We start from the raw sequence: 27,996 nt of genomic DNA, 5'->3' as shown, positions 1-27,996 counted from the left end.
GTTGTGCTTGTTAACATTAGTTAATGCACTGTGAATTACCATGAACTAACAAGGAATAACTGTATTTTCATTAACTAACATTAACGAAGATGAATAAATACAGTAATAAATGTATTATTCATTGTTTGTTCATGTTAATTAACACATTAACTAACATTAACTAATGGAACCTTATTCTAAAGTGTTACCCGACTTTGATTTATTATTACTGGTGGTTTGAAAGTGCATCAATTTTAACTTTTAACAAATTCCACAATCTTCTGAGGAAATATTAAACTGTGCGTATGTTTTATTGGTAAAGGAGAAAGCCCTTCATATGAAACAACAGAAATAGAAATACTTATTTTTAAAACAAAAATGTTTAAATGTGAAATTTACAAAAAAGGAAAGAACTGAATGAACATTGCCAAATAGTTATATGCTTTAAAAGCAATAATATGCAACACATTGGATTTATTTTATCTGGATTTATTGTCTATAATAATACAGACTGGTTGACATTGTTAGTTTATTAGCAGAAGAGTAAGGAGCTCATCTTGTGTTTTTCTTACACGTGTTTACACACTCAAATAGTGTTACATGAATTATTTAATATTCCTCATTCATATCTCATCTCTTCCTCTTTCTGAACATTGAATGTGGAATCTGTCATGCATACAAAGGCAATAATATCATTGTAATATTAACTTGGGTGCAATATTCCCATCTGGTGATGTTGATGCTCAGGAGAAAAGCTTATTTACATCAGTGTTCACATATTTACATGTGAACGCCTCGTACATGTAGTGTGACATCCTACTAAGATCTGATCTCAAATCTGATTTTTTTTAAAATGCCATGTTCAGACATGATATTTAAGATTATGGATCAGATTTGGCCTACTTTACTGAGAGCCTATAACATCGGTACATTTGATATTTTTACTCCTAATAACACAAAATCATCTTGGCTATAAAATGAATAGCTAAGGCTTTTGAAGCATATTCTTCAAAGGTTAAAAAACAAAACATTGTATAATCATTGACATTTGTGTATTATACATTCATAAAAGCAAATAAAAAAATAAACATAAGTAGGCTTATTTAAAAGATCTCAACATATAACAAAAAAAAGACTTAGGGACAAATAAAAATGTTTCACAGTAGTGTTTAAAGCTTAAGCAACAGTAGATGCCGACCAATCTCATATTTCTTCACAATCTCACTCTTAATGTTCATCTAATGCCCTTTCATTCACACGCCACATTAGGACTTTCATTACTGCTATCAGATGCTCTTCAAAGTCGACATGAAATTGCACTGGGACCCATTTAATTCCACACGATGACCTTTCAGAGCGAAACAAGATATGGAAATAAAACGCAGGATGCGGCTTGATTGTATCCATCAAACATGGATTGGATGGTGAAAAGAGGAAAATAATAAAGCTACTGTTTGGCAAGAACAGGTTGCAATCTAGTTGTTTAGCTTCTTATTAAAATTAGAACAAAATGTCACAACAGCACCAACAAAACATTTTCATAAAATAAATAGTGTTGTTTGAGATTTCATGTCGACTTCTTTCATTCAGGCTCATTGTAGTGACGAGTGTCATGTCATGTCATCCTGATGTGACGTATCTGTTGAGGATCTGACTGCTGCACAAGGGTTTTAGCGATATGCAAAGTGCACAGAAAACAAGGCCTTCATAGTAACATTAGATACATAGTTCTCATATTTCTGTATGTCAGATTGATAAAGTCCAATCTAAAGGAATACCTCTGTTGTCAGTAAGGCCAGTTAAAGTAATTGACCCTGTGGTCCATGTGGGCCCATAATCTAAATGAGAAGGAAACTGCTCTTGAAGACAGTGCTGTTTCTTTTGGGTTAGGGTTGTGGGGAGCTCCCGAGGCACTGTGGTCATTTTAAAACCATGACAATCTCTTGGACACAAGACATAGCATCCTGGACAGATGCATCTATGATTAGATGCATATTTGAGTTTATACAGGGAGTGCCATATTCATCTGAAGGACGTTCAGGTGTGAAATACAAAGACACATTCATTAAAGGAAAAGGTGCTTCACATGTTGTACGGATCATGCCAAATTCATTAAATGTTACTGACCTTGGGAAAGCAAAAATGAAAAGACTAGAAAGATACTTCCAATTTTCTACCACATGGATTATTGGAGCAAAAGCAGAGATATTTTTTGTTGGAAAAAGTGTTTACAATGTAATATCATGAAAACACTTCAACAGCTGATTCCTTAATCAGGGAAACGGTTTAAAAAGAAACAGAGACACAAGTTTCTTCCATTTTCCTTTTGATCTATCTGCTTATTCAACATGTGTCTGCTTAAACAGACATAAAAATTTGAGAAAATTGCATGAAGCTACATACAATTTTTTTAAATCACGGTGCAGCTTTAAGAACAAGTCTTAAATGCACTGTTTTTGACCCTTTCAAATGCAAATCGGCCTGTTTTACCAGAGAAAATGTATGCAAACCTGCTAGAGTCAATCAACTATGTCTGACTGCCACAAAACTTAGGAAAATAAGGACTGAAGAAAAGCAATATAGCAATATAATGCTGTAAGGATCTAGATTTACTGCGATCACTCCAATAAACACTGCAAGAAGGAAGCACAAACACTGTCGTATGAATAGAAGCGACGATCCTAAAGGAAAAGGTCATACTGCTCCAAACGAGCACGAGAAGATACGGCCACCTTCAGCTCTCCTGTAGTCTTTCACCTGTCTGGTCAGTATCACAAGTCCTTGAGAAACAGTAGTGATGCTGATTATGTAAAATATGAGGGATTTCCAGTTAGGGCACAAAGTCTAAGACAAACCGAACATAAACACAACATCCTCGGTAAAGGTGAACGGCACAAAACGAACGTGAAAAACAATAGCTAGTGCCTTCTCAGGTTTTTCCAGAGAGAAAGTTGTGGAACCAGGTGTTTGAAGGCTGTGGTTTCTCTTCAGAGGATTCGGGGATGAGGAACTGGGATGATGTGACCGATGTCGGGCTGCCAAGCGAACCGCTTAAGTTTTCCGCCTCTGGAGAATCCAGCTGCCAGGAACACTGGGGTTTGTAACCTGCATTCAAGTCATCATCTTGGAAGTCGGCTTCGAATTCAATTTGGGGCTCGGCTGGACCTTCAACGGACTGCATTTGGGGCCTGTAACCTCCACCAGCGCACGCCCCCTGCGAGGGGATGGGGCTCTGGATGCCTGCGTAGGTGATTTCAGTCTGCGTGGAGCCCACCGAGACGGTCGAGGAACCAGAGGAGTCTAACACCTGGTTACTGTGCGAGCCGTCATCGACCACCTGTTTGTAGTATCTGAGCAGGGCCGGCTCCTCCGAGTCCGTGTCGACCTCCATGTTGTCTTTCTCAGACTCCTCCTCTTCCTCTGGGACCGGGAACAGACCTTCCTTAGTGAAACCCCACTCCGGATTCTCCACAATGTGGACCAGACTGTGAGGAGAGGGCTTCACATCCAGAAGACCCTAAACACAAACAAGAGCAATGCAGTTTGAGGAATCATTTAAGTTTCGTAGCTCTAGCAATAGCAATGGGGACTCCTGTCTTAGCAAGCACTGCTCAAGAAACGTCTTACCCGTGGAGATGACCAGTCTCCAGATACTTTAGGTCCAGGGATTTCAGGATAGAAAGACTTCTTTACCCTGGAATTAGAGGAATAATATAAAACCATCAAGGCTACACATTAATAACTGGTTTACAACAGTGTTGTTACATTGTATGTGTCGTATGTTAACTTAAAAGGATCCACGTCATGTTCAGAAGCAAAAATACGTTTAAATTTTATGTGGAGATTGTTTTACTTAAGTACACTTAAATTCAAAGTCTAATAAATATTAAAATTGATTGCTCTCAATTATATTGTATTGTTTAATGGCTATAGTCAATAGTTAAATATTAGGGGAATTTTTTTTTTCCAAGAGACATCAGTAGTATTGTTATCAGTTATACTTGCCTTCAGTCATAAAAACAATGACGTTAAAAAAATATTAAACAATTTACTGTCTTTATGTTGTTTCTACATTGAATTGAATGTGAAATTATTGCAATATAAAAGTATAGTATATACTTATAAAGTATAATTAAAAGCTTTAATGTTAGGTTGGATTAATCACGATTAATTTCAGAATAATAACATTTTCTTTTTATTGATTGAAACCACTAATAAAAATTAAATAGACATTAAAAGTCATAAAAACAAATTGAAATGTGAAATATTAAAATAAAAGTGAATGCAAATTCGAATAAACACTACATTAGTAAGTTAATGACAGTAAAATAACACTGACGTGAGAACACTGTTGTAGCACACATACTATCAAGCCATTTAGTTAAAAATGACTTGATTTAGTGGATTCTTTTTAATTCATTAACATTGGAAATGCTGTTAAAGCATAATAATAAAGTCCTAACACTGTCTCATCTTATAGCAGCAAAAGAGAAAAATTTTAACAATTTATTTCAGTTAGTTGCCAAAACACTATTTCTAATTTTAAAAGCTGATGTACTAAAACTAAAACTGTTAGACAAATGTAAAAAAAAAAAAAGAAAAAGAAAAGAAAAAATGACTGAACATAAGGAAAAAATGCAACAAAATTACTAAAAATTAAAAATTAAAATGGACAATAAAAAAAATATACACTTTTTTTTTATTGATATATGTGACCCTTGACCACAAAACCTTCGGTGTCAGTTTTTACAAATTTAGATTTATACATCATCTGAAAACTGAACAAATAAGCTTTCCATTAATGTATTGATTGATAATTAAATTTTTGGTCGAGATACATCTATAATCTGGAATCTGAGGGTGCAAAAAAATCTAAATATTGAGAAAATCCCCTTTAAAGTTGTCCAAATGAAGTTCTTAGCAATGCATATTACTTACCAAAGATTAAGATTAGATATATTCACTGTAGGAAATTTACAAATTATCTTTGTGGAACATGATCTTTACTTAATATCCTAATGATTTTTGGTATAAAAGAAAAATGTATAATTTTGACCCATACTATATATTTTTGGCTATTGCTACAAATATACCCCAGAGACTTAAGACTGCTTTTGTGCTCCAGGGTCAAATATTAGTATATATGACTAAAATAACGCCAACTGCTGATCAGTAAGAGAGAAAGAACACTGTGAGACTCATACTGGGAGCCATTTAGGTTTCATTGATTTAGTGTTTTTTTTTTTATTATTTAACAATGGAAATGCTGTTAAAATACATTAATAAAGTCCTACCACTCTCTCTTCTTGTAGCAGCAGATGCTGACGAGGATGAGACAGCAGAACATGATTCCCAACGGCACGAAAATGCCAACCAACAGCATGTCAGCTGCTGGATGAACAGAGGAAGGAGAAGTTTAGGAGAACTACATGCACCGTCATAATCCAACCTGATAGCTGCAATATCACAGCAGTCTGACAAAACAAAGCCACTAGTTGTTCCATTTTACATAAAAAGAAAAAAAATCCAAATGAAAAGTTTGACTAATATCAAATAAGGCTTTTCTCAAGTAATAAAGGAATTTCATGTCTTACTGTCCATCTCCATTTTAATGGCCACAGTGGCCCCCGCGTCCTCCCCAGCAGAGGTGTAGGCCTTCACTACGAACTTATACGAGCTCAGAGACAAACCCTTCACCCTGTACGACTGCACTGCAGGATCACTGATATTATCTAGAAACACAACCACACCTGTATAAACTATCTGATTTACATAACTACATTTATATGCTTGTGTATACAAAATACAGACACACAGATTTCTGTTATGTGTGGAAGTGCTTACCGATGAGGTCCAGATGTGCAGCGTTTGCCAGGTAGATGGTGTAGCCACGTATGAAGCCTCTCTGCTGTTTCATCTCGGTGGCTTTCCAAGACAGCAGCACGTCAGAGCCGGTCTGATTGAGTAACAGCTCACCGACCGACTGAGAGGGAGCTACAGGAGAGAGAGAGAGAGAGAGAGAGAGAGAGAGAGAGAGAGATGGAAGAGATTCACAGACAAACCATCAAAAACTGAACAAAACTCAACAGAAGTGGCTAATGTCATTTCACATCCTGAAATCTGGTTTTTAATCCACAAAATATGCAAGTGTACTCTTATAAATTGACTAAATAAACCTTAATTTGAGCAAAATTTTGCTTTCTAAAACTGTCTTCTAAGCTATAAATATCTAAATGTTCATATTTTCTTGTTTTTTTATTAATAATTATACTTTCTACAGTTTAAAAACCATATATATATATATATATATATATATATATATATATATATATATATATATATATATATATATATATATATATATATACGGGCTCTTTTATATTATATCGTATTATTATTGTGGTCAATGTATTGCTCGATAACTGCAAAAAATTGTGCAACCCTACAAACAAGCACAACAAACCTGGAGTTCAGTTTTTTTTTTGTATTTTAAATTGTAATTTATATCAAAATAATAATTAGATTAAGTCGTTGGATTAATCTTTCCAGTAAATGCATGACCATGTTATTCACATAAGCAACAGCTGTTCGTTTGAAATAAAACTAACATTTACTTTCCAAAGCGAATGTTTCATATTTAATATTTTAATATCAGTAAGTCCTGTAGAAAAATGACCTGTAAGCCGAGGAATGTTGTGGGATTTCAGTTAAATGCTCTACTGTATGTGTGAAAGTGCTTATGAGCGGTGAACAGCAATGTTTCTCTTACTCATCTCCTGTGAGTATCCCTGCCATCTCTGCAGCAGCGTAGGAGCGCCGGTCGAGAGAGAGTACACGGATACGGTGTACCTCACTCCTGCCACCAGAGAGTCTGAAATCAGCAGAGGAGCACAGAGAAAACATGCAGCCGTGGTGTAAACGAAGCATGAAGAGATGCAAATTCCAGTAAGTTTCCACTATGTGTGCTGTAAAGTGCCACCGAAAGTATTTGAATACCATTGCATCAGATGACAAAATATTAAAACAACTGGCATTTATATTAAAGAAAGCACAAGAACTGACTTCACAGATCCATTGAAACATCTGCTGATTCAGATTCATTTGAAAGACTCACCTGAGTTCACTGTGAAGCTGCTGGCTGATTCAGGAAGTTTCTTCCAGTCAACGTGGCAGAGTCCACTGCAGCCAGTCGGGACCCACTCCACAGCGTACCCTCTGCTCGCATTGACATCAGGCTCCCAGGACAGGACAAATGATCCATTAGTGCCTAACAGCTCAGACACAGACAGCTGGGAGTCTACAGGACAGGAAGATCACACGGAGATTAACACTAGTCTGAACTAGCTGCCTGGATGTTGATTACAGTTATCAGTGGATTACTAGAGTTAACTGCAATGTAGAACAGTCAGTACAATAGTTCAACTAAATCAACATAATTAACAGTTATTTATTTAAACTTCATTTATACATAAAATAGCCATTAAGATTTATAGATTCCGCCAATAGATTGTGAAAAACTGTTTAAGTAACTTAAAGGAATCAGAAATCACACAGAATAAAGTGAAACTTTAAAGTGATTTCTTTTAATGCCAATGGCACTAAACATTTATCTTCAAAATTAATTAACTTTAGCGGCCATATTAGATTTTTTGTTAAGAAATTGGTTCTTAAAAATAACAACTAAAACAGTAATAATCCTAATTATTACATAATTCAAATTTTAACAATTTAATAATAATAATAATTAAAAACACATATATACAGTAGTTACTTAATTAAAAAAATAAATTATATATTTAAATTTATTAATTTATAATGTGTGTGTTTTAATTAACAACAACAACAAAAAATAACACGCTTATATATATATATATATATATATATATATATATATATATATATATATATATATATATATATATATATATATATATATATATACACATACATACATATACACACACACACACACACACACACACTGTGTGTATATGCAAGTATAAAATACATTAAATCTACTTATAAGTATATTAGCATATAATTATATTTCTATAAAGTTTATAAAAATCTTTATAAAAATGTATGCAATAAAAATATAATATAATATAACCTATAAAACATTGAAAACGATGCACTAAAAAACATTTGAATGGTCCCATGCATCTGTACCTGCTCTGTATGCTGGTGTGGTCACAGTGGAAGGCTGAGAGAGACCAGCTGGATTTTGTGCGGCCACGGCAATGGTGATGTCACTGCTGTTGTTAAGGATTATGGGATAGCTGAGGTTCCCAGGAGGAAGAGAAACCGTTTTCCAGCCGTCCTCCTCAGCTGAGCTCTGAGAAACCTTGTAGCCGACTAATGCACCGTGACTTTCTCTCACAGACAGAGGCTGAATGAAAAGAGGCACATGTCACCATGTTTACTTCTAAGAATACTCAGTTACTCAGTTTTATGGCATCAGTCGCATTTCCTATCCTAGATGATGGCAAACATAAAGCTATTCTTACTTTCCAAAACACACGTCCTGTGTTACTGCCGTCCATCCACATCCAGACATCAAGAGCATCAGGACCTGAAACATACTTTGTTACTGATCTATATAAAATTGATACATAATACAAATAAAAAATAAGAGGAAATGATGTAAAGCAAGCTATGAAATGACAGAAGTTTAGTGTGTTGAAGTAGTTTAAATTAAACTGTACATATCGGAGGTGTCAAAAGTGAAGTAACAGATTTATTGCGAGTTATTTTAACGACTCACGGTCCATTTTAGTGTAGATCCTATAGGGGGCGCTCTCGTCCCCCCACTTCCAGAAACTGTGCTTGGAGCCGCAGCGCACTGTCACAGTGTAATCCACATCTGGCCACAAACCCTCCAGAACCACAGAAGATAAACCTGGACCACTGTAGTTACGCTACAGACACAGAGAAAGAGAATTTAACAGCTGATCGCCTTACAAATCACAAGCCATTTATTACAGAACAGTTTTCCTACATTCAATACGCCATGATGTGATGGGTTAATGTTTTTTGATAAATGCAATGAATTACAAAACTTCATTGCAAGATGGCTTGAGGAACAGTCTGAAATGTGCATAAAAAAAAGAATGGGGAAAAAAATTTTTGCAGTAAAAGAACAAAATTATTGTTATAAATTAATCTCTCATATTATTCCAAACCTGTACAGTCAGCAACTTTGAATAAATCTATCTATCTATCTATCTATCTATCTATCTATCTATCTATCTATCTATCTATCTATCTATCGCAATATAAGCAATGGAATGGATTAGAAAAGTAACAATTAATTTAAAATGTAAGAATTTTAATTCACAAACAAACAAACAAATAAATGAATTGAAATTACTAAAAAAATTTAATTTGATAAAAATTAATACTTAAGAAACTTAAGAAAAAAAGTATTAAAGTATTCCGTTTTTTCTTATTTTTTTCCCCTCTTTTTTTATGGACTTTGATGGTTAAAAAAATTTCAGCAATCAAAAAGCATGAATAATTAATTTAAATCATGAAACCTATAGATTTTAGCAACAATTAATAAAAAAAAAAAGTTTAACAAAAATGACACCTCAAGGGCCCTAATAAAATACCGGTTTCACCAAATTCTATTTTCCGTGTTAATTTGTCTTGATTTGTCCTTCATTTTCTGAAGCCATAAAAAAGGTTATGTAAAGAACAAACAGAAAGTTAAGTCATTATTCAAATGCATGTGCACAGCCTGGAACAGAGGGAAAGATTTCCAGTCAATTAATACATTTGACAAAGCTACTTTGGGCATGTTTTATTACACTTCTTGAGTTTTCTGAGAACAAGAAATCATGCATTCTTCTGTCTTGATTTGTCACGATTACTTAATTCTCTCTAGATCTTGACATAAAAGCAGTTTTCTGTAGATTTTTTTTTTCTTTAGCAAATATCAGTAAATCATATTTTTTGGGTGAACTATCCCTTTAACTCCAAGACCGCACAAAAACCAAACGTGGTTCTGGGAGCTGAAAGTTGAGCAGTGAACTTACTGTGCTGGAAAGTTCATGGGCGAAGAGCCGCAGCTGGCAGACCATCTCCAGCTTTTTATACGCCTCCACAGACCAGTTCCACTGCAGTGTGGCGCTCCACGCCTCGACTTTAACAGCTGCCACATCCACTGGAGCCAGCAGATGTACTGGAAGAGAGACAAAACATCACAGGAGTTCTCAATCATGAGAATACTAAGACACTGGCTCTGATAATGTAGATATATGCATTGAAACAGAAGATGAATTGAAAAAGCGGTACCGCGGTCAGTGAGTTGGGCCGAGTCCATTAGCTGGACTGTTCCTAGAGGATTTCGAGCCACCAGAGTCCAGTTCTCCTCCCAGATCTTCGAGCTACACCACGTCTTCCTTTCATTAGCCTCCAAACAGTCCCTGTGGTCAGAAAAATGGTTAAAAAGAATCATATTCATTATTCAATCATATTCAGACGTTCATTAATTCATTCAGGAAATGCTACATTAATGGGATTCTTGGATTAGCAGTAAATAAATACATACATGCATGTATATATATATATATATATATATATATATATATATATATATATATATATATATATATATATATACACACATGCATACAAAATTATGTTATGATACTGATATAATCTTCCCACAAGAAATGGTATAATACAGTAATTTCATTAGAACATTAATGGGATTCTTGGATTAGCAGTAAAATTAGCATTTCCATCTCATTTAATGTGGTTTGCTGTTTGGGGATCTTTTTATGTACCAAGGACATTATGGTACAAAGATGCAAATGGGATCGTGTGTGTGCGGTCAGTGGAGCTTGTGGAGTGTGTTTCTTGCCTTCCATTAAGGGTGTAATTAGTGTGGCTGCGCTTCATTCTCAAGTGTGTGTCTCGTCCTTTCATCCAAGAACATTCTGCGGATGCCAGGTCCCTCGTCTCACAGACCAAGCCCTCATCGCCCGGTGGATCTACAGCAATTACATACAACAGAGCCTCAAGTCACTCTTTAATACTGCACAGCAATCATCCAGTGCCTGTCATTATGCTAAAAATGAACACTCAAACTTTCTTGCTTTCTGAAGTCATGTGCATTTTACAGTGCTGGATTGAAGTTTATAGAGCATATGTATCATAATACTTTAACAAACTGCTTTTAAAGATAAATACATAGCAAAAATATACACATACATATATATATACACACACACACACACACACACACACACTGTATGCATACATACTATGGTTCAAAAGACAGGGGTCAATATGATTTTTTTAAAGAAATTAAAATTAATACTTTTATTCAGATTTTATAATTTTTTTTGTTTATTTATCAAAAGTGACACTGAAGATATCTGTAATGTTACATACAGCTTCAAATTTCAAATAAATGCTGTTCTTTTGAGCTTTTTATTTAATCAAAGAATCCTGAAAAAAAAAGATCATAGATTACACAAAAATATTAAGCAGCACAACTGTTTTCAACATTCATAATATTCAGAAATGATTTGTGAGCACCAAATCAGCATCTTAAGCCCCCTTCACACTGCGATTCTGAAAAATACACACTTAATGTGTCCCGGCAATTGTTCCGGAGTCACTAGATTTTGCCCCTTTCACACTGCCAGTGATCACCCGGAATATGTGCGTGCGTTCACACAACCTGTAAAGACACGTGATATCAGAGTGTGACACGTAATGTACGAGTCGAAAACACTAGGCACGTTAACGTTCACTTAAGTTGACTGATGATGCGCAGGAAATGAGGAGCCAACAGTTTGCACATATTTTTTCCGTCGCGAACGTTGATCTGCCTAGAAAACACCTGGTATAAGAGTCATAAGATAGCGTGCATCATCACTACAACACAGCCTTTATGGCATTAGTTCTGGTTTTTGTTCACACAGCGCTCATTCCGTGACTGAACCCGGCAATGTTACTAGGTCCCCGATCCGGGATCAATCCCGGGAGGTGTTTGCATTCACACAAAGACAATTTTCTGGCAATTTCCAGGACCAACGTGCAGTGTGAAAGGGGCTCTAGAGTGATTCTGAAGGATTGTGTGCCTTGGAGTAATGATGCTTAATTTGAAAATACATATTCAATTAGAAAACAATAAAAATAATAATTCATAATATTACTGTTTTAACTGTACTTTTTATCAAATAAATGCACCCTTGGCGAACATAAAAAAATTAATAATAACTTTTAAATCTTACTGACCCCAAAGCTTTTGAACGGTCGTCTATGTAAATGTATTAAATGTATGATACAAATTTCTTTATATTGTAATATTTTTATCAATTATAATTAAACTCACAGCCTACGAACACCACAGCTCCTGTGAGGATCTGCAGCTTTTGGGAATAGCAGATCACGTTGGTGCCCGTGTTGTCAGATGCTGGCTGGTTGGTTACTGTGATGGCATACGTTCTTCTGCTCAGTCGTGTGGCTTTCATTTCCTGACGCCCATACTTTATTTCTTTGAAACCTTCCTTTTCGTTAACAATACAGCAGAAGCTCATGTTACTGCCCACAGGAACCATTTTGTCTTGGGGAAACATGTAAGACTTCTTAGGAATATCCCACCCTAGAGGCAAAAGGATGAGATTTCATAAGTTCATTGTATGGTTTTAATAATGACTTAAATGTTTCTGTTTAGAAGAGGATGCATTTTCTAGAGCATCCAAAAAACAAATTATGTCCTTACCAAGTATAGTTTTCAAAACAAGAACTCCAAACGTAAAAAGAAAACTACATGGTATGAAATTAGATCACTGCTATTATAATCAACGGATGTGTCTGCATTTAAAGGCAAGTTCCTATTTTTGTCACACTGCACAGCTACTCCAACGACTTTAGCTTCCCTGTGTGTCTGAAGTAAAGGTTTAGAATATCATTTTTATGGATTAACAAATAAAACTCATGGAAAACATTTAAATAATCTGTCACAACAGATGCATAATAGGATAAAAATGTGATTGCATTGCTTTGGATGCTAAAATAAGTTCCCCAAACAATTGCCACAAAGTGCTATGTTTGTTTGTGGGCTGGTTTTGAGAAAGGTTTGAAGAACAGAACCATTTCAGAAGTGTTTTGAGTACCTGGAATGGTCTGAGGAGGGCTCCACTCGCTGACCGACTGATGGTTTCGTGCTCTGATGCGAACAGAATGAGAAGTGCACTCCAAGGGTAACGGAGAGTGCCAAGTCCAGCTATGCCTTCTTGTCACAGGATCTGCTTGAACTGCCACCGTCTCCTACAGATTAAAAGAGAAGACATTTATGCATCTGGCAGAAGATTATTTCCAGAGCGACTTACATTGCACTCACATTTTAGGAGTTCATGCATGCACTGGAAATCCAACTCACGGCTTTGGTGTTGCTCTACATTTTGAAAACCAAACAGCTGTATTGAACCTTCACATCAGCATTCGCAACCCAATTTAGTTTCATATCAATATTTACATTTACATAATTTTTGTACTTTGTCTTTTAGTTCAATTTTAAAATACTTTATTGCTTCAAACCAAATGCACCTCATTGCTGGCTGGTTCAGTCCATGGCTTAATAACTTTAAAACAGACTTTCCCTATGGGAAAAATGAACAAGAAAATACTTCCAGAATCAAGGCTGGTGAAATAGTGGACTTTTGCAATCTTTGGAGTCGAATGCAAGCTTGCAGTGGATTGTGGGTGAACTTCACTTTTGAGGAGTTCTTCTGACCAGGATATAGAGACTGAAAGTCAAATTCACTCTCTAAATAATTTAATTTAATTCAATTTACGCATTTATCCAAAGTGACTTAAAGTGCATTCAGGCTAACATTTTTTACCTTACAATTAAATAAAAATAAAATACCCCCAAATGCTTCTTTTTTAAAATCCTTATTAGCTATTATTGCCAGAAACTGTTTTGCATTTGCATACATTTCGGTGTTAATTATTGAAGATATATTTTAGAAAGACTATATTACCTATAACAACAGCTTAAAACGATGGCTAAACGGCTCGATTTGGGCTATTGGTTCACGTTATGTTCCTGCCTGTCTAGATGAGATGTTGGTTCAAAAGCAGAGCAAGTTATTTTGTTTTAAAATAAAGATTTGGAATAACGTGCACATATTGATTTTATGATGACTTCTGAATATTCTACATTAGATCTATCAACCCATCTGAGGCATGTTGTCGATTACCACAGGAAGTCATATCGATTCAATCCCTCAGTTAAAAGGGAACAGTAATGCAATTACAATAAAAGGCCAGCAGACATTGTTTTCTGTGGTAATCAACACGATGTTGACAGAGTTGCATATAACCCTGACATTTCCTCTAAGGGTCGAGATGCAATAATAAATCATCCCAATATGAAAAGGAGACTTTGCAGTATGGAAAAACTAATATTGACTAAAAAATTCCACAGCAAGTTAGATATGGGTGTTACTGCTATCATAACATGTATGTTTGAGCTCTTGAAATCACAGTCAGTGACTCATACGAGACAGGAAAACACTGAGTGGAGAAACTGAGTATTTGCATTTAATCTCTTGTTACTGAATTGAAGGTGAGACCGTTTTGCAATAGGATGTTCCTGAATGGATACCCAGTGTTCAGTGCTCTATGACACACATCCAAATGCATATTTCAACACAACTTCTAGACAGAATAACAGCTGAAATGCCAAAGGCAGAGCTGTAACAGTACTTACATTCAGCACCACATTAATGAACTCGGTGTGGAAAATCTCCAGGTCAAAAAGCCATGAGTCACTCTGCCATGTCAAAGAAAGAGTCTGTGCTGGTAAATCAGGTTTTAAGGTTAAACCACGAGGCACATGAGGTTCACCCAGATCTGTAACATTACAACAAGAGAGAAGGAGACATAACTTAAGGATTCATTTCATTTGTTAAATCCTGCCATATACTTGTAATGAATGAAATAAGCCGTACAATCTGTGAAATTTGATCAGTTATGACAGCTGGTGGTCAGATGGTGCAAGGTTTCAAGGAAACAACAAGAGTTTAATGGAGACCTCCTTTCAGTACATGCACTACAATTATTATAAATCAGTTATTTTAAACTGTATCATCATTTCACAATATTACTGCTATCGCTGCATAAAAATAAAATAAAAACTCACCAACTCCACACTTTTGAATAGAAAAAAATGTGTGTAATTTATATGTAACGGCCACAAAAATAATACATTATTTTTCTAATAATTCAAAGGCCCATCGTCAATTACTCCTTACTTAATACATTTAATTGTGGGTGTCAAAACCAGACTACCACTAAATTGAACCAGAGTTACGACAGGTTTCATTAATGTCGCCGTTAAATGTGGAGTGAGAAGTCTTGATCAGACTTGATGACACTCACCGTTATGTGCGAGGGAGCGTTTGACCCCAAAGCTCAGCAAAAGAGCCAGAGTCACCCAGCCCTGCATACTGACCGATCCAGAACAAGACCTACAACAAAAACACAAACATTACAGATGGAAATTAAAGATGGAAATCCGATTTATCTCATTCTTATATGTGTAAACAAATATCTCATCAGGAGAGTTAAATATAATCTGGAAACAAAAATCATCTTGCAATTGTGATATTGAAATTTGCAAATAATTATTATTTCTCTTTTATCACTAAACATTTTGAATGGCACAAAGGTTTAGCATAAATCGAAAATGACTGCATAAAGATAACAAAGACTGTTTTTAGGACCATTAACATATTTACCCTCCCAAATTCTCTGTACCACAGCCAACATTCTTTTTTTTTTTACTCTTAAATTTAGATATTTCTCCTTTTCCTTAAAAATAAGGATATCCAAAAAAAAAAGATTTGTTAAAATCCAAAAGGATATTAAGTTGACTTAATTCATTTTTGAACCGTCACTTTTGGCATATATGCAACAAAGATTAAGTCAACACATTTTACTAAAAGGCCTACCAATCTTTGTGTAAAAATAAAATGATGCCGCCGTTCTTCTGAAGTCATTTTTATATTCAGATCTCAGCTGAGATTGTCTTTTTGAACACTTACAAAACAGTAGATTACTCCGTAAATATTAATCCAGGACATTTAATATTTTGACTATGTTTGTCTTTCTTTAGCAATAAAATCAAACATTTGAGATGGGGAAGTTTTAGCAGTTTGGTTGATTTGACACGCAGTTACTTGTTTTTCTGATCCGAAACATTTTTTTCCAGTTATTTTCCTCTGAGCTTTTCCTCTTTAGTTATGCCACTTTTTCTACAGCCTATATAAAAAATCTCCCACCGCTTGCACCTTCTATCTCCACCCTGTTATGAGTGTAAAGTCCCTACAAAATGGTCTTTCAGGAGTTGATTTATAAACTGTTATTATCACACAAGTATCAACAGTGCACCTTACCTTACCGCTACACTTAGTGTCCTATTATTCCCAGAAAAACCGGAACTTCCAGTCCTCTCCTGCTTTTCAACCCTAAATCAAGACAAAAACACCAAACTGAGATTTATAAGCTTTTAGATCAACTGCAAAAATAAACTGGTATTCTGGGACAGACATTAAGATGACAGTTTCCCACACACAGCCTTTACTTGGGTGGGCCGCCCATGTATATTGACGTCTGCCCAAGTATATTTGGAGAAACCTTTTTGCGTTTATCATTTTTATGCACCTGAAATAATGAAACCATTTGCAATCGATTAACTAATGGAAAATCTTCCCTCACCCTACACGTTTCGTATCTGCTTGTTCTGTTTGTGTGAGAACAGTTTCAAACTGCTTTAAAGTGATTCTCAATCTATAAATATTGTACGTTCATGCCAAGCGATTGCTTATGGACTCCAGTTGATGAATTATGACAATGTCTACTGGTGTGTTTACAATTAAGTCACACGTTAAGTTTTTTTTCTCTTTTGGGGATTATTGGTATTTTGGTTACACAGTAAATTGTACTTAATTACATTTTTTATTAAATTCATAGTTTCTGGCTGGGATGCTTCCCCACAAGAAGCAAAGTCAAAGAACATTTTTTGACACATTATTTAATATATAGATTTTACTAGTATCAGTACTGAAAGAGACACTAAATGACAAAGCATGGATAACTTTACCATTTAAATGCTGTAATTTTGTAATTTCCAATGCATAATGAATATGTAATTAAATGTAATAGTAGCCTATGTGACTAAAATGAATTTCAATAAATATTGTTAAAAATGAAACATTATTTGTAATTTGTCACATGGAGTGGACAATTTTATGCCTTAGCAAATTACAAGCATAATATGAGTATGTAATTATTAATTAAATGTAATAGTAGTGTATGTGATTAAAAGGAATTTAAATAAATAAAAATATTGCTTAAAATCAAACATTATTTGTAATTTGTCACATCTAGGAGACCATTTTTGTGCCATAGGTAATAGGAGAATATTCCACTTGGCTATCACCAATTAAATTTGGATAAAAAAATAGATATTACTTACTGGACCAAAAACATACACATAGTTCTTAGAATACAATTTGCAACTAGAAGTATACTGTTACTTCTTCCTCTACAGTAAAAGACCTGGATGTTTAGCATACAACAACTAGATTTTTTTTAAATCATGAATTTATAGGTTACAAAAACATCCTTCTTCCATCTTAGAAACGTCAAGCTATGGAACGTTACTCGTTTCTGATGCAGAGAAGATATTTAATAAATTCATGACGTCCTGACTGAATTATTGTAATTAATTACAATACTACATGATGGCTATCCTGCTTCCTCAAACAAGCTACAGTTATTCCAAAATGCAGCTGCTTGAGTTAGTATGAAAATATGGTCAAGAAAATATGATTATATCACCTCCATTTTTTCATCTTTACATTGACTACCTATTAATATTCCTCTGTTCCTAGAGGTTTTTAGATGAATTCCTACACATTTTGGGTAATCTGTGATCTCTGACCCAGTTCATTTGCTGGCTTCTATGGCTGCAATATGCTGGGTTTTTTCACCAACTGGCAACCCGGGATGTGAAAATACTATTCGGTATGTAGAAACAATCATTATCTGTGACATTGCTTTAAAGGAACACTCCACCGTTTTTTGAAATAGGGCTTATTCACATTATTTCCTACATTTAGATAGGTGGGCAAATGCATTTTTGTGTCAGTGCATGCATTGTTTTAGTTTGACTGGGTCGGCGTTAGCTTAGCTTAGCACAATGAATGGAATCCTTTGTTGCCAGCTAGCATGGCCTGAGTAAAAGTGATCAAAAAAACAAACAAAAAAACCCCTAATTACTTCTTGTGGTCTGCGTATTCACAACGAGTACAAATAGCTTTCCAGATTAACACTAGGCGATTTCCTAGACAGACATTGACTTGGGACTATATTATGGGGAAGCACAGGCAAAGCACTGCTGCTTAGTGAAGTGACATTCAGCCAAGTATGGTGACCCATACTCAGAATTTGTGCTCTGCATTTAACCCATCCGAAATGCACACACACAGAGCAGTGAACACACACACACACTGTGAGCACACACCCGGAGCAGTGGGCAGCCATTTATGCTGCGGCGCCCGGGGAGCAGTTGGGGGTTCGATGCCTTGCTCAAGGGCAACTAAGTCGTGGTATTGAAGGTGGAGAGAGAGCTGTTCATGCACTCCCCCCCACCCACAATTCCGTCCGGCCCGAGACTAGAACCCACAACCCTTCGATTGGGAGTCCAACCCTCTAACCATTAGGCCACGACTTCCCTATCGTTAGGCGAAGCACTGCTACTTCGGCGCAGAGATATCACGCAACACATGAAATCCCACGACTTCCGTCAACATACCAGCGTGCAACGCGTCAAAAAAACAGAAGAAGAAGAACATACCGGCGTGACCTGCACCGAGTGTCTTCGCTTTTGGATGATTTATTTTGAGAAGTTACAACAAACATGGTTATTACCTGCATAGCAAAAGGTTGTGAGAACAAGCAAAGGACATTCACGAATGTAATGTTTCACAGAATTCCATCTAATGTGGAACTGAGAAATAAATGGCTAGCAGCTCTGGAGATCTGTAGTTCAACGCCTCTCAACAAAATAAAGCAGTGTCGTGTTTGTGAAGAACATTTTGCACCAGAGGACTACTTTGAAAAAATGGAATATGAGTCCAGAAAGACGGTACTACGTCTGAAAGATACGGCAGTCCCATCTATTTTCAAAGCACAGGAAGAACAAAGTGCACATGTAAGTTGTATTTTATTTCTCTTCCTTATGTTAATCTGTGTTTTTATTCGGATGTAAAATAGATGCTGCACTAGACTACGGATAGACTAGACTACCATCTAGACTACGAACCTGTAAAATGAAATGACTGAGGGGTAAGTTAGCTAGCTATATTTCTCTCACCGAGTTAGACTCGGGAGTTTTAGTATAACTACTAGAGAGGAGAAGGCTATTAGCATTTTGACCAAAGGAGGTAGCAGAACGGTCTTCATTGTTTATGTAACACACACACACACACACACATATATATATATATATATATATATATACATAAATCGAGTCCTGCAGAATGGATCAGCGCCGTGAAATCCTCTGTAGATGTGACACAACTTCGGGCACGCTCATCTTTATCTGACGTGTTGAGCCTGGTCATCCATGGCAAAAACATGTCCCACTCTCTACAGCACAGACACTCTATTTTCGTCGGCATAGATTGGCATATTCCCCCACATTCACAGCCTAGGAAATCGCCTAGTGTTAATCTGGATCGCTATTTGTACTCGTTGTGAATACGCAGGCCACAAGAAGTAATTAGGTGGGGTTTTTTATATTTTTTTGATCACTTTTACTCAGGCCATGCTAGCTGGCAACAAAGGATTCCATTCATTGTGCTAAGCTAAGCTAACGCCGACCCAGTCAAACTAAAACAATGCATGCACTGACACAAAAATGCATTTGCCCACCTATCTAAATGTAGGAAATAATGTGAATAAGCCCTATTTCAAAAAACGGTGGAGTGTTCCTTTAAATATGTATTGTGAAACGTGCTTTACAAATAAGTATGAATCTCATTTTAGTAATGCAAATCTGATCAAACAAGCCCTTTCTTGTATAGATGTTTTCAGTGTAGCGTGTATTTTGATAAGTTATCTGATCAATCAAAATAACACAGAGGACTGAGACAGAGAATATGCGTGGGATGATGTTTGTTTGCATCAGGAACATCAGTGCAGAACATTCCAAAGTGAATTCACAAGGGTGCAAATATAGAATACATCACATTCCCATAAAAAGATTCAGTAAGCACAAAGCTGCAGCTCCTACTTCCGATTCAAGGAAGTAAAAAGAAAAACACATGAAAATAGAAACTATATAACTAAAATTTTTGCAAAAAATGCTAGACATTGTGGTTGGCAGGGCTTTGTGCACTGTACTTGTGCAATCATGGTCTTCTGAATGGCTTTTAGCAAATTTCTATGTGGTTTCCATGAAGTTGCTTACTGCTTTCAATACAGCACATCTTTGAGGGAACTATAGTTACACAACAAAGTTGAATACATATCAGGTTTTAGCAAGGACCACTGGCTACCAATCTAAGAGAATCAGCAATTCATACTATCCAAGGTATTTTTTTTTGACAACATTTTTTTTAAATGGATAAAGAACAGGCACTGTGTGAAGTTGCAGCTCATAACACAGAGCTGGTCTTGAGTACTGATGCCAAATGCAAGTTTAAACAAGCCTCCAAACACAGTCCCTCCTGTAAGTGAATCCCCAAACACCACCTCATACTGAAACTGAAGCCATTTGACTTTTCCAGTAAACCGAAGCCTGAAAAAATACAGTTGCAGAAAAAGAAACAGTTTAGAAGCCAAGAAAGAAGTAGCTGAGGCAGAAAAAAACAGTCTGCCAGAATAACTGATAAACACATTTAGTGGTGATTCTTGCCATGGCAAACTTTAAGCAAAAATGCAAGCAAACTTTTAGCATGTAATCAGTCCAACATTATTCTAAACAACAGATCCAAGAGACATTAGTCATGATAGCAATCACCCAGAACACTAGCATCGCACAGGTGAGGTTTGTTTGCAACCACTCACAGTTTCTCATTTTGGGAAAAACAGACGCATTTTTAATCAATGCACTGTAAATGAACAGTTTGCACTGTAAAACGTGGAACAGACATTCAGACAACCCATCAACTAGTCAATTTCAAGCGAACAAAGGGTGGGTTTCCATATAAAAAGCACATCTAGCATGTTTTCAAATAACAAATATCTTTTGTGAACAGGATTCTCAATATTGACTTTACATCAGGTCAGGGAACCATGTGTTTAACAGTAAAACAGACTATCATGTGTGTGTTTGCGGTTTTGTTTGAGAGCTCACAATGGTTTTGCTGACAGATCTCTTTATTACTCAACTGGCTGGAACTGCCAAGGGGCAAAGAACAGGAAAACAAATTTTTTTTTTAATGATCCAACGGCTGGAAAACAATGCAACCTCACCTATGAAAACCCAGGCTCACTGCCAACTCATTTCCTTGCATCACCAACCTAACGTCTGGGACTGGAAGGAATCTGAGATAACACATGTTTACAGTCTCTGAAAGGTTACAGCATTTCTCATAGATCCATCATATTGCTCTGATCATCCAACTATAACAGCCCACGCATTCCCGAACCTCGGCAGTGCGCAGGAATTCACTGTTTGCATTGGCAGCAACGGTGGGCCTTCTGTGAAGTGTGAAACTCCAGTGTACAATGGCATGCAATGTTGATCCAAACATTTGGACAACAAGGTTAAACATAAAAGCCATATGCTACTCTCAATTTGTAGTTTAACTACATGCAAGCTACCATTACAAAAAGCAGTTAGTAATGATGCAAAAAAGTTATTATACTGATGATATTTATGGGGACAATAACTTTAGAAAGAAACAAAAAAACTTCAAAGAACTCAAGGTGACTCGAAGCAGCAAATTAATTGGTTGTCAAAAATTATTCAACCATTTCTACATCAACAAATCTGTTAATTACAATAAAGCTGAAACAAAATGAAAACTAAATATAGGATGAAAACCAAACTGAAACTAAACGAAAACTAGAAATGTTGCTTTGGCAACTAACAGAAAATAGTTCTTTAGTAATTAATAACAGAAATTAGACAAATTTTAACTGGAAATACATAATACTAAATAAATTATACATGCATAATATTTAAAAAATAAACAAAACCAGATAAAAATAACTAAAGTTCAAAACTAAATTAATTTAAATTATGAAAAAAATTAAATGACAATAATAAAAGCTAAATAAAAATATAATAATTTTATAATTTTATATAACCAATACTTGCTTATTTACTGATTTTTTTTTCTGAGCTTTGAACAGACATAAATTCCTTTCTTTCCCACCCAGAACATTTACACATGCTGAGAACAATGACAATCTGTAATGGTTTCCTTCCTCCTTTACCGCACAAAACTACACAACTGAATGAGTCTCAATGATTCATGAGAACATTAAAGATGAAAAAACATCTAGAAGGTCGTGATTCGCAGACTCGAAAGAAACTAAACTACAAACTGAAAATGACTCTTATTGTTCATGAAAACAATATGTTAAATATATGAATTTATAAATCAAAATAAATATTAGATGCAAGTTTAAAAAATATGGAAAACATTATGGTTAAAATTATTAAAAGATAATAGGAATTGCCTACTTAAACACACACACACACATACATACATACATACATATTATATAGATATAACAAATGTTATGACAAATGTGCATACTAAAATAGAATATAAAACAAATGCTAATGCAGACAAATATTATAAATACTAATATAAATAACGGTATATAAATAATACTAAAACAACAAAAAAGTTCTGAGTGTCACCTTATGATTAACATCTATGTGCTAAAAACAGCACCTCAATTCTTTGTGACATAAGCCCTATTCGGACGGGACTAGTTTTACAGGGGGTCGTTAGAGAAATCTGTGTTTCACAGACGTACCTGGTGATTTTAATCCCGTCCGAATCTGCCACGTCTGTGTTTTTCTCACACAACCTCTGTGATAATTCCAGAGCAAATTACCTACCGTTTTTCAGCAAACTCAGTGATCCTCTGAGAAAACTAATCCCGTCCGAATGCGAATGTCTGTGATTGCCGGTGATATTTTATTTCACAACGCATTTCCTTGTGTGTTTTGGCCAACGTGAATTACCGTAGATGCTCTTACCGTGCGCATGTTTGATATATTTGCTTACCGGCAAAGAAATAATAATAAAAAAATTATACAAATAATAAAATCAAGAGCAAGATCACGTAAACTGTTAATACCGACTATAGTAATATCAGCATCTGGTAAGATTACTCACGTTCATTTCAGTTACATAATGTTTTACATATGTACCTTTATGAAAATTAAACATAAGGTAGGTTTGGCCTACAACACACAAAAAAAAGAAAACAAGTTAAACTAAAGGAACCACACATTAACATGGTTTTGTTATACTAGCCATTTAGTATTTATTGTGTAATAATACTAAGGCAATCATTCTGAATGCGTGATCTCTGTAACGCGCAGATTCACAATTCAGACCCTCCCACCTCTGTAATAAACACGGAGATGTTAGTCCCGTCCGAATTGGTACATGAAAATCACAGACGTCAGGTGGTAAGAATCGAAACTGAAACGTAGTTTAGAAAACTAGTCCCGTCCGAATAGGGCTTATGACTCAACAGATCTTGGACGTGGAGATCTCAGACATCATACATCATACTACTACTACAGGGACAGTCCTTCAGAAAATTAAATGCTGTCAGCATTTACTCATTCTCAAGTCCCTCCAAAAATGTAGTAGTACACAGATGTTTGGCATAATGACAGTTTCAGTCACCATTCACTTTTCATTTTCAAGAAATTCAAGCTATCAGTCGATAACATTCTGCCTCACATCTCAATCTCCAGAGTACACAATGACAGAATACTTCGGTCTCAAGGCCAAGACCACAACATCAATACTCCACTTCTGCTAATTATGGACCGCTGCTTCTGTGTATTTACAGTTCAAAGGACCTCATATGTACAAAATTGTTGAGTAATAACTTACTCACTGATTCATACAGTCAACATAAGCAATGATAAAAGGTGAATCATTTAAGGAAATTGTCCTGTTATTTTTTGACTCTGAATATATCCTTCTACTGTGTGGTCGCATTTGCCACAGTGCTATCAAATAATCGCATTGGACTAGTTTATAGCATTTAAAAAGGGAGTCTCACTTTCCATTAACTCAGTGTACTCGCCAGACAGAATATACTAATTCACACACACACACACACACACACACACACACACACAAACTCTGAAGCGCTAAGTCAGTTTTCAGCGATTGAAAATGTGCTAATTCTTATAATAGACTTGAACACACACAATGGCGAGTAAAATCGAAGAGTTTATTAGCCAATGGCTAACGATAGACATCATATAGTCCCATAGAGTAACATTTTTAGCATATGCAAGTGATTTACTCGCAGTGTAGAGGGTTGTTGGAATACCATGGTGTGCGAGTACTGCAATCAACAAGTACCATGAAGTTATCATCTTACACCCAGAACTGTGAAGATTACTTACCAATCATAATCCGTTACCAATTCCAAATTACATGACAAAAATTGTAGTTAGTAACACAATCTGTTAGTCATTTTAGGTAATTTAATCATACTATTTTCGATTACTTTTGACCTAACTCGTTTATCACATTGATTTAAAAAGGTCAATCTCTTGGTAATGTGTCATACTGCCAGAAAACAATCGGTTGACCTCTAAAAAATACACAGCATAAGAAAATATATTCTATTTGTTGTTATTAACAACATGAAGTTAAACATGATATTACTTTAAGGTTTCCAAAACTGGGGTTTGTGAAGGAACTTTATGAGGTTTAAAGATAATAATTAATTCAATCATAGAAATGTTAAATTAAAATCAATCAAAATAAAAAATAAAAAACTTGAAAAGGAAACTGAGAAAATTAAATATTTTATTTGTTTACCTGAATGTCATGTGACCATAACCAACATCAGAGAATCAATTAACTAGTGATCGACCGATATTGATTTTTTATAACCGATACCGATACCGATTATTTGCATGTTTATGTACCCGATAACCGATATGCAGAACCGATATTTATTTACTGTTATACTTCTGTTTCTGACAATTATTACAACACAAATGAGCTGAAAAAAAACATTTTATTTATAACAATCACTCCTTCCTTGCATACAAAAAAAACTTTATATTTATACACAAATAAATAGAGGGGTCTGAGTCCAAAAAATTTAAGTGCACTGTGCAAGTGCAAGTGTCTTTGTTTTAAAATAAAAGCTTTGATGAGGTAAAAAAATAAAAACGGGTAAAAAAATAAAGCACAAAAATGATTCTAACATATTGGTGGGGGCGGGAGGGCTATTTAGGAGTGCATAGCTATTTAGTAGTGTAACTTAATACTCCCAGTTAAGCAGAACTAGGTTTTAGTGTAGAAAACAGAGTCTTTCAGCATTCTGCCCTGTAAGCCTGCTTCCTTCAAAAATTTCATGCAGTGGCCGTGCATGAGGCTTCCTGATCATCAACCCAGTCAGGTGCTGAGCAATATGAACGAACTTTTATCCCGAGACTATATAAAATTAAACAGCACTTGTCAGTTGGCATTTTATGATCTAGATTCAATCTAACGTTAGATCATGAAATGCCAACTGACAAAGTGCTGTTTGACTATAATTTAATCAACCGCGATCGCGCATGGAGATAATAAATAATTAATTTCCACAAAGCGGTATATGTATATGTGTATTAGCGAAATAATTGTTATGTAGTAAATGATAATATAATCTAGTGTGTTTAAACAAGATAATCTTGTCAAAAGTTTCATTCAGTGGCATTGCTTGAGGCTTCCTGATCATCAACCCAGTCAGGTGCTGAGCAATATGAACAAACTTTCTCTTCTAGACTAATGGTGAGCAAATACAACAGATAGAGAATTAAATTCAACGCTTTTCAGAATCAGAATCAGAATCAGAATCAGAATGAGCTTTATTGCCAGGTATGTTTACACATAGCGTACGAGGAATTTGTTTTCGTGACAGAAGCTCCGCAGTACAACAGAATAACAGCGACAGAACATAAAACACATAATAAAAGAAAAAACATTTTTTTTATTTTCAACATGCACTCATTCATGTCTGTTTTATTTAATTCATTTAAAGATACGTCTTTATTGGAGCAGGACATGACGAACACTACGTAACTCGATGAGTTCGTCTCAATTGTTTAGAAACAAGCTGCATAAATTAACTATATCAGGAATTTATGTCTCAGATCTCATTTGTGCATGTCTGTTATGTTAAATAAAGTTGATTAATTAAAGCAAACCAAGTAGAACATATACTTTACCTGTGCACTGAGTTGTTGTTGACTGATCACCTCAGACGCCCGGGCTGCAATGGCGGAAATCTCAAAACGGCCACAAGATGGCGCCGTAAATCGGCGAATCCGATATTACAAAACCGATACCCGATTATGGAAAAATGCTTAAATATCGGGAAAAATATCGGTAAACCGATACATCGGTCGATCACTACAATTAACATGCAAATGTGATACCGAATTATTAAAATATTTATTTTAAAATCTCAGGTGTACTTCAAGTAAATATATAAGTCGAAAGAAAAAAAAGTTTCTGAATTGGAGCTATTTTATTTGGAAGACAAACAGCTTCAAAAGACATAGAAATACATGACCTACTGAATATAACCTACGGAGTCAAATAAAAATTAACATGTTCATCGGTAGTTGATGCAATATTGAAACACTTCTTAAACCTGATCTGATTTTTGTAAATCCATGGGTCAAAGATTGTGTAGCCACCAGACTAACGACTGAGCTCTGTGTGAATGTCCACAAAACTAAAGGCTTTCTGACTGTATATAAGTGCTAGGCTATTAAAGAAAGGTACATTCAAAAGATGAAAAAGAGGAATTAGGGCGGATCGGTAAATTATGAATAATTTATTGCCATTGTGGAAGTAATATGTTATCAATAAAAATGTAACTGTAATCTGATTAAGAAAGTTTTGGATAAAAGCATCTGCTAAATTAATAAATGTAAATGTAATTTAGGATAAATTCTTAATATTTGGAAACAGATTACGTAATCCAGATTACAAGTAATCAGTTACTACCCAGCTCTGTACTATGGTACACCACAGTTGTTGTTTTTTTAGGGAATGGTGGAGTGATAATTTGATGGAAATGCTTAAAAATATGACTTTTATTGATTTTATTTCACATGTACTGGTTACCTTGTACGATGCAAATAATTCTGGGTTAAAATATAAACTGACAAAGCAAGGAATAGTCCAGAAATAGTTTGCAATAAATCATTTACCAGCACAGGAACGAAAAAAGAAAAAGAAGAAAAGAAAAAAAAAAACTACGAAACGGCTAATCTTACATATATATTATAATTATTGATATGGGCACTAAGACTGATAATAACAGGTAATTTATAGGGATGAGTTTCCTTCCTACCTCATTTGATTAGAAAAGTAAGTAACAGTAAAATTCAAATTTAAGCCACTATTACTCTAATCTTAGAAATAATAATACGTTATGAATTTCGACACGAAACGTTGCCATTTGGATTTCTATTGTAACCCGATATATTCATAAAACAAAAACACGAACGTCACAAATCGATACAGACAAACAGGAGACTTTCTGACGTTAAAACAACAACAACAACAACAACAAAAACAAAAATGTTCCCAAACTGTTACCTTGATGTTTTAGTAGTCTATGTCTTCGAAATCACCCGGTTATATCCTTTAAATGAGCGATCCGGTGTGTTTGGATTATTAGCAGCACATGGACGTCCAGACGACTGTCTAAAACTAAAGAAACCAAACCGGATTCCCATAATCGCTCCCAAATTGG

At 35.3% G+C, this 27,996-nt stretch overlaps 1 protein-coding gene across 4 annotated transcripts; it reads right to left on the bottom strand.

Annotated features, from left to right (window-relative positions):
• Positions 1 to 452: 452 nt before the first annotated feature.
• On the bottom strand, positions 453 to 27,996 carry LOC113072952 (leukemia inhibitory factor receptor-like). Of its 4 annotated transcripts, none has more exons than XM_026245834.1 (19): positions 27,840 to 27,996; positions 16,401 to 16,472; positions 15,385 to 15,473; positions 14,714 to 14,856; positions 13,113 to 13,266; positions 12,329 to 12,598; positions 10,847 to 10,976; positions 10,276 to 10,406; positions 10,017 to 10,162; positions 8,744 to 8,897; positions 8,487 to 8,551; positions 8,149 to 8,368; positions 7,094 to 7,276; positions 6,749 to 6,850; positions 5,824 to 5,973; positions 5,574 to 5,711; positions 5,274 to 5,370; positions 3,607 to 3,673; positions 453 to 3,496 (listed from the first exon to the last, which is right to left on the bottom strand). In XM_026245834.1, the coding sequence occupies exons 3-19, from the start codon at positions 15,449 to 15,451 to the stop codon at positions 2,909 to 2,911; spliced, it is 2,805 nt and encodes a 934-aa protein (XP_026101619.1). In that variant the 5' UTR covers positions 15,452 to 15,473; positions 16,401 to 16,472; positions 27,840 to 27,996; the 3' UTR covers positions 453 to 2,908. The 4 variants fall into 4 exon arrangements, with proteins under 4 accessions (XP_026101619.1, XP_026101638.1, XP_026101623.1 ...); XM_026245853.1 differs by having other exon boundaries at positions 5,274 to 5,367; XM_026245838.1 differs by having other exon boundaries at positions 2,909 to 3,496; positions 16,406 to 16,472.

The sequence above is a fragment of the Carassius auratus genome, chromosome 5 (genome assembly GCF_003368295.1).
Source record: "Carassius auratus strain Wakin chromosome 5, ASM336829v1, whole genome shotgun sequence".
Classification (NCBI taxonomy): Eukaryota; Metazoa; Chordata; class Actinopteri; order Cypriniformes; family Cyprinidae; genus Carassius; species Carassius auratus.
This window is presented reverse-complemented; position numbering and strand designations above follow the sequence as displayed.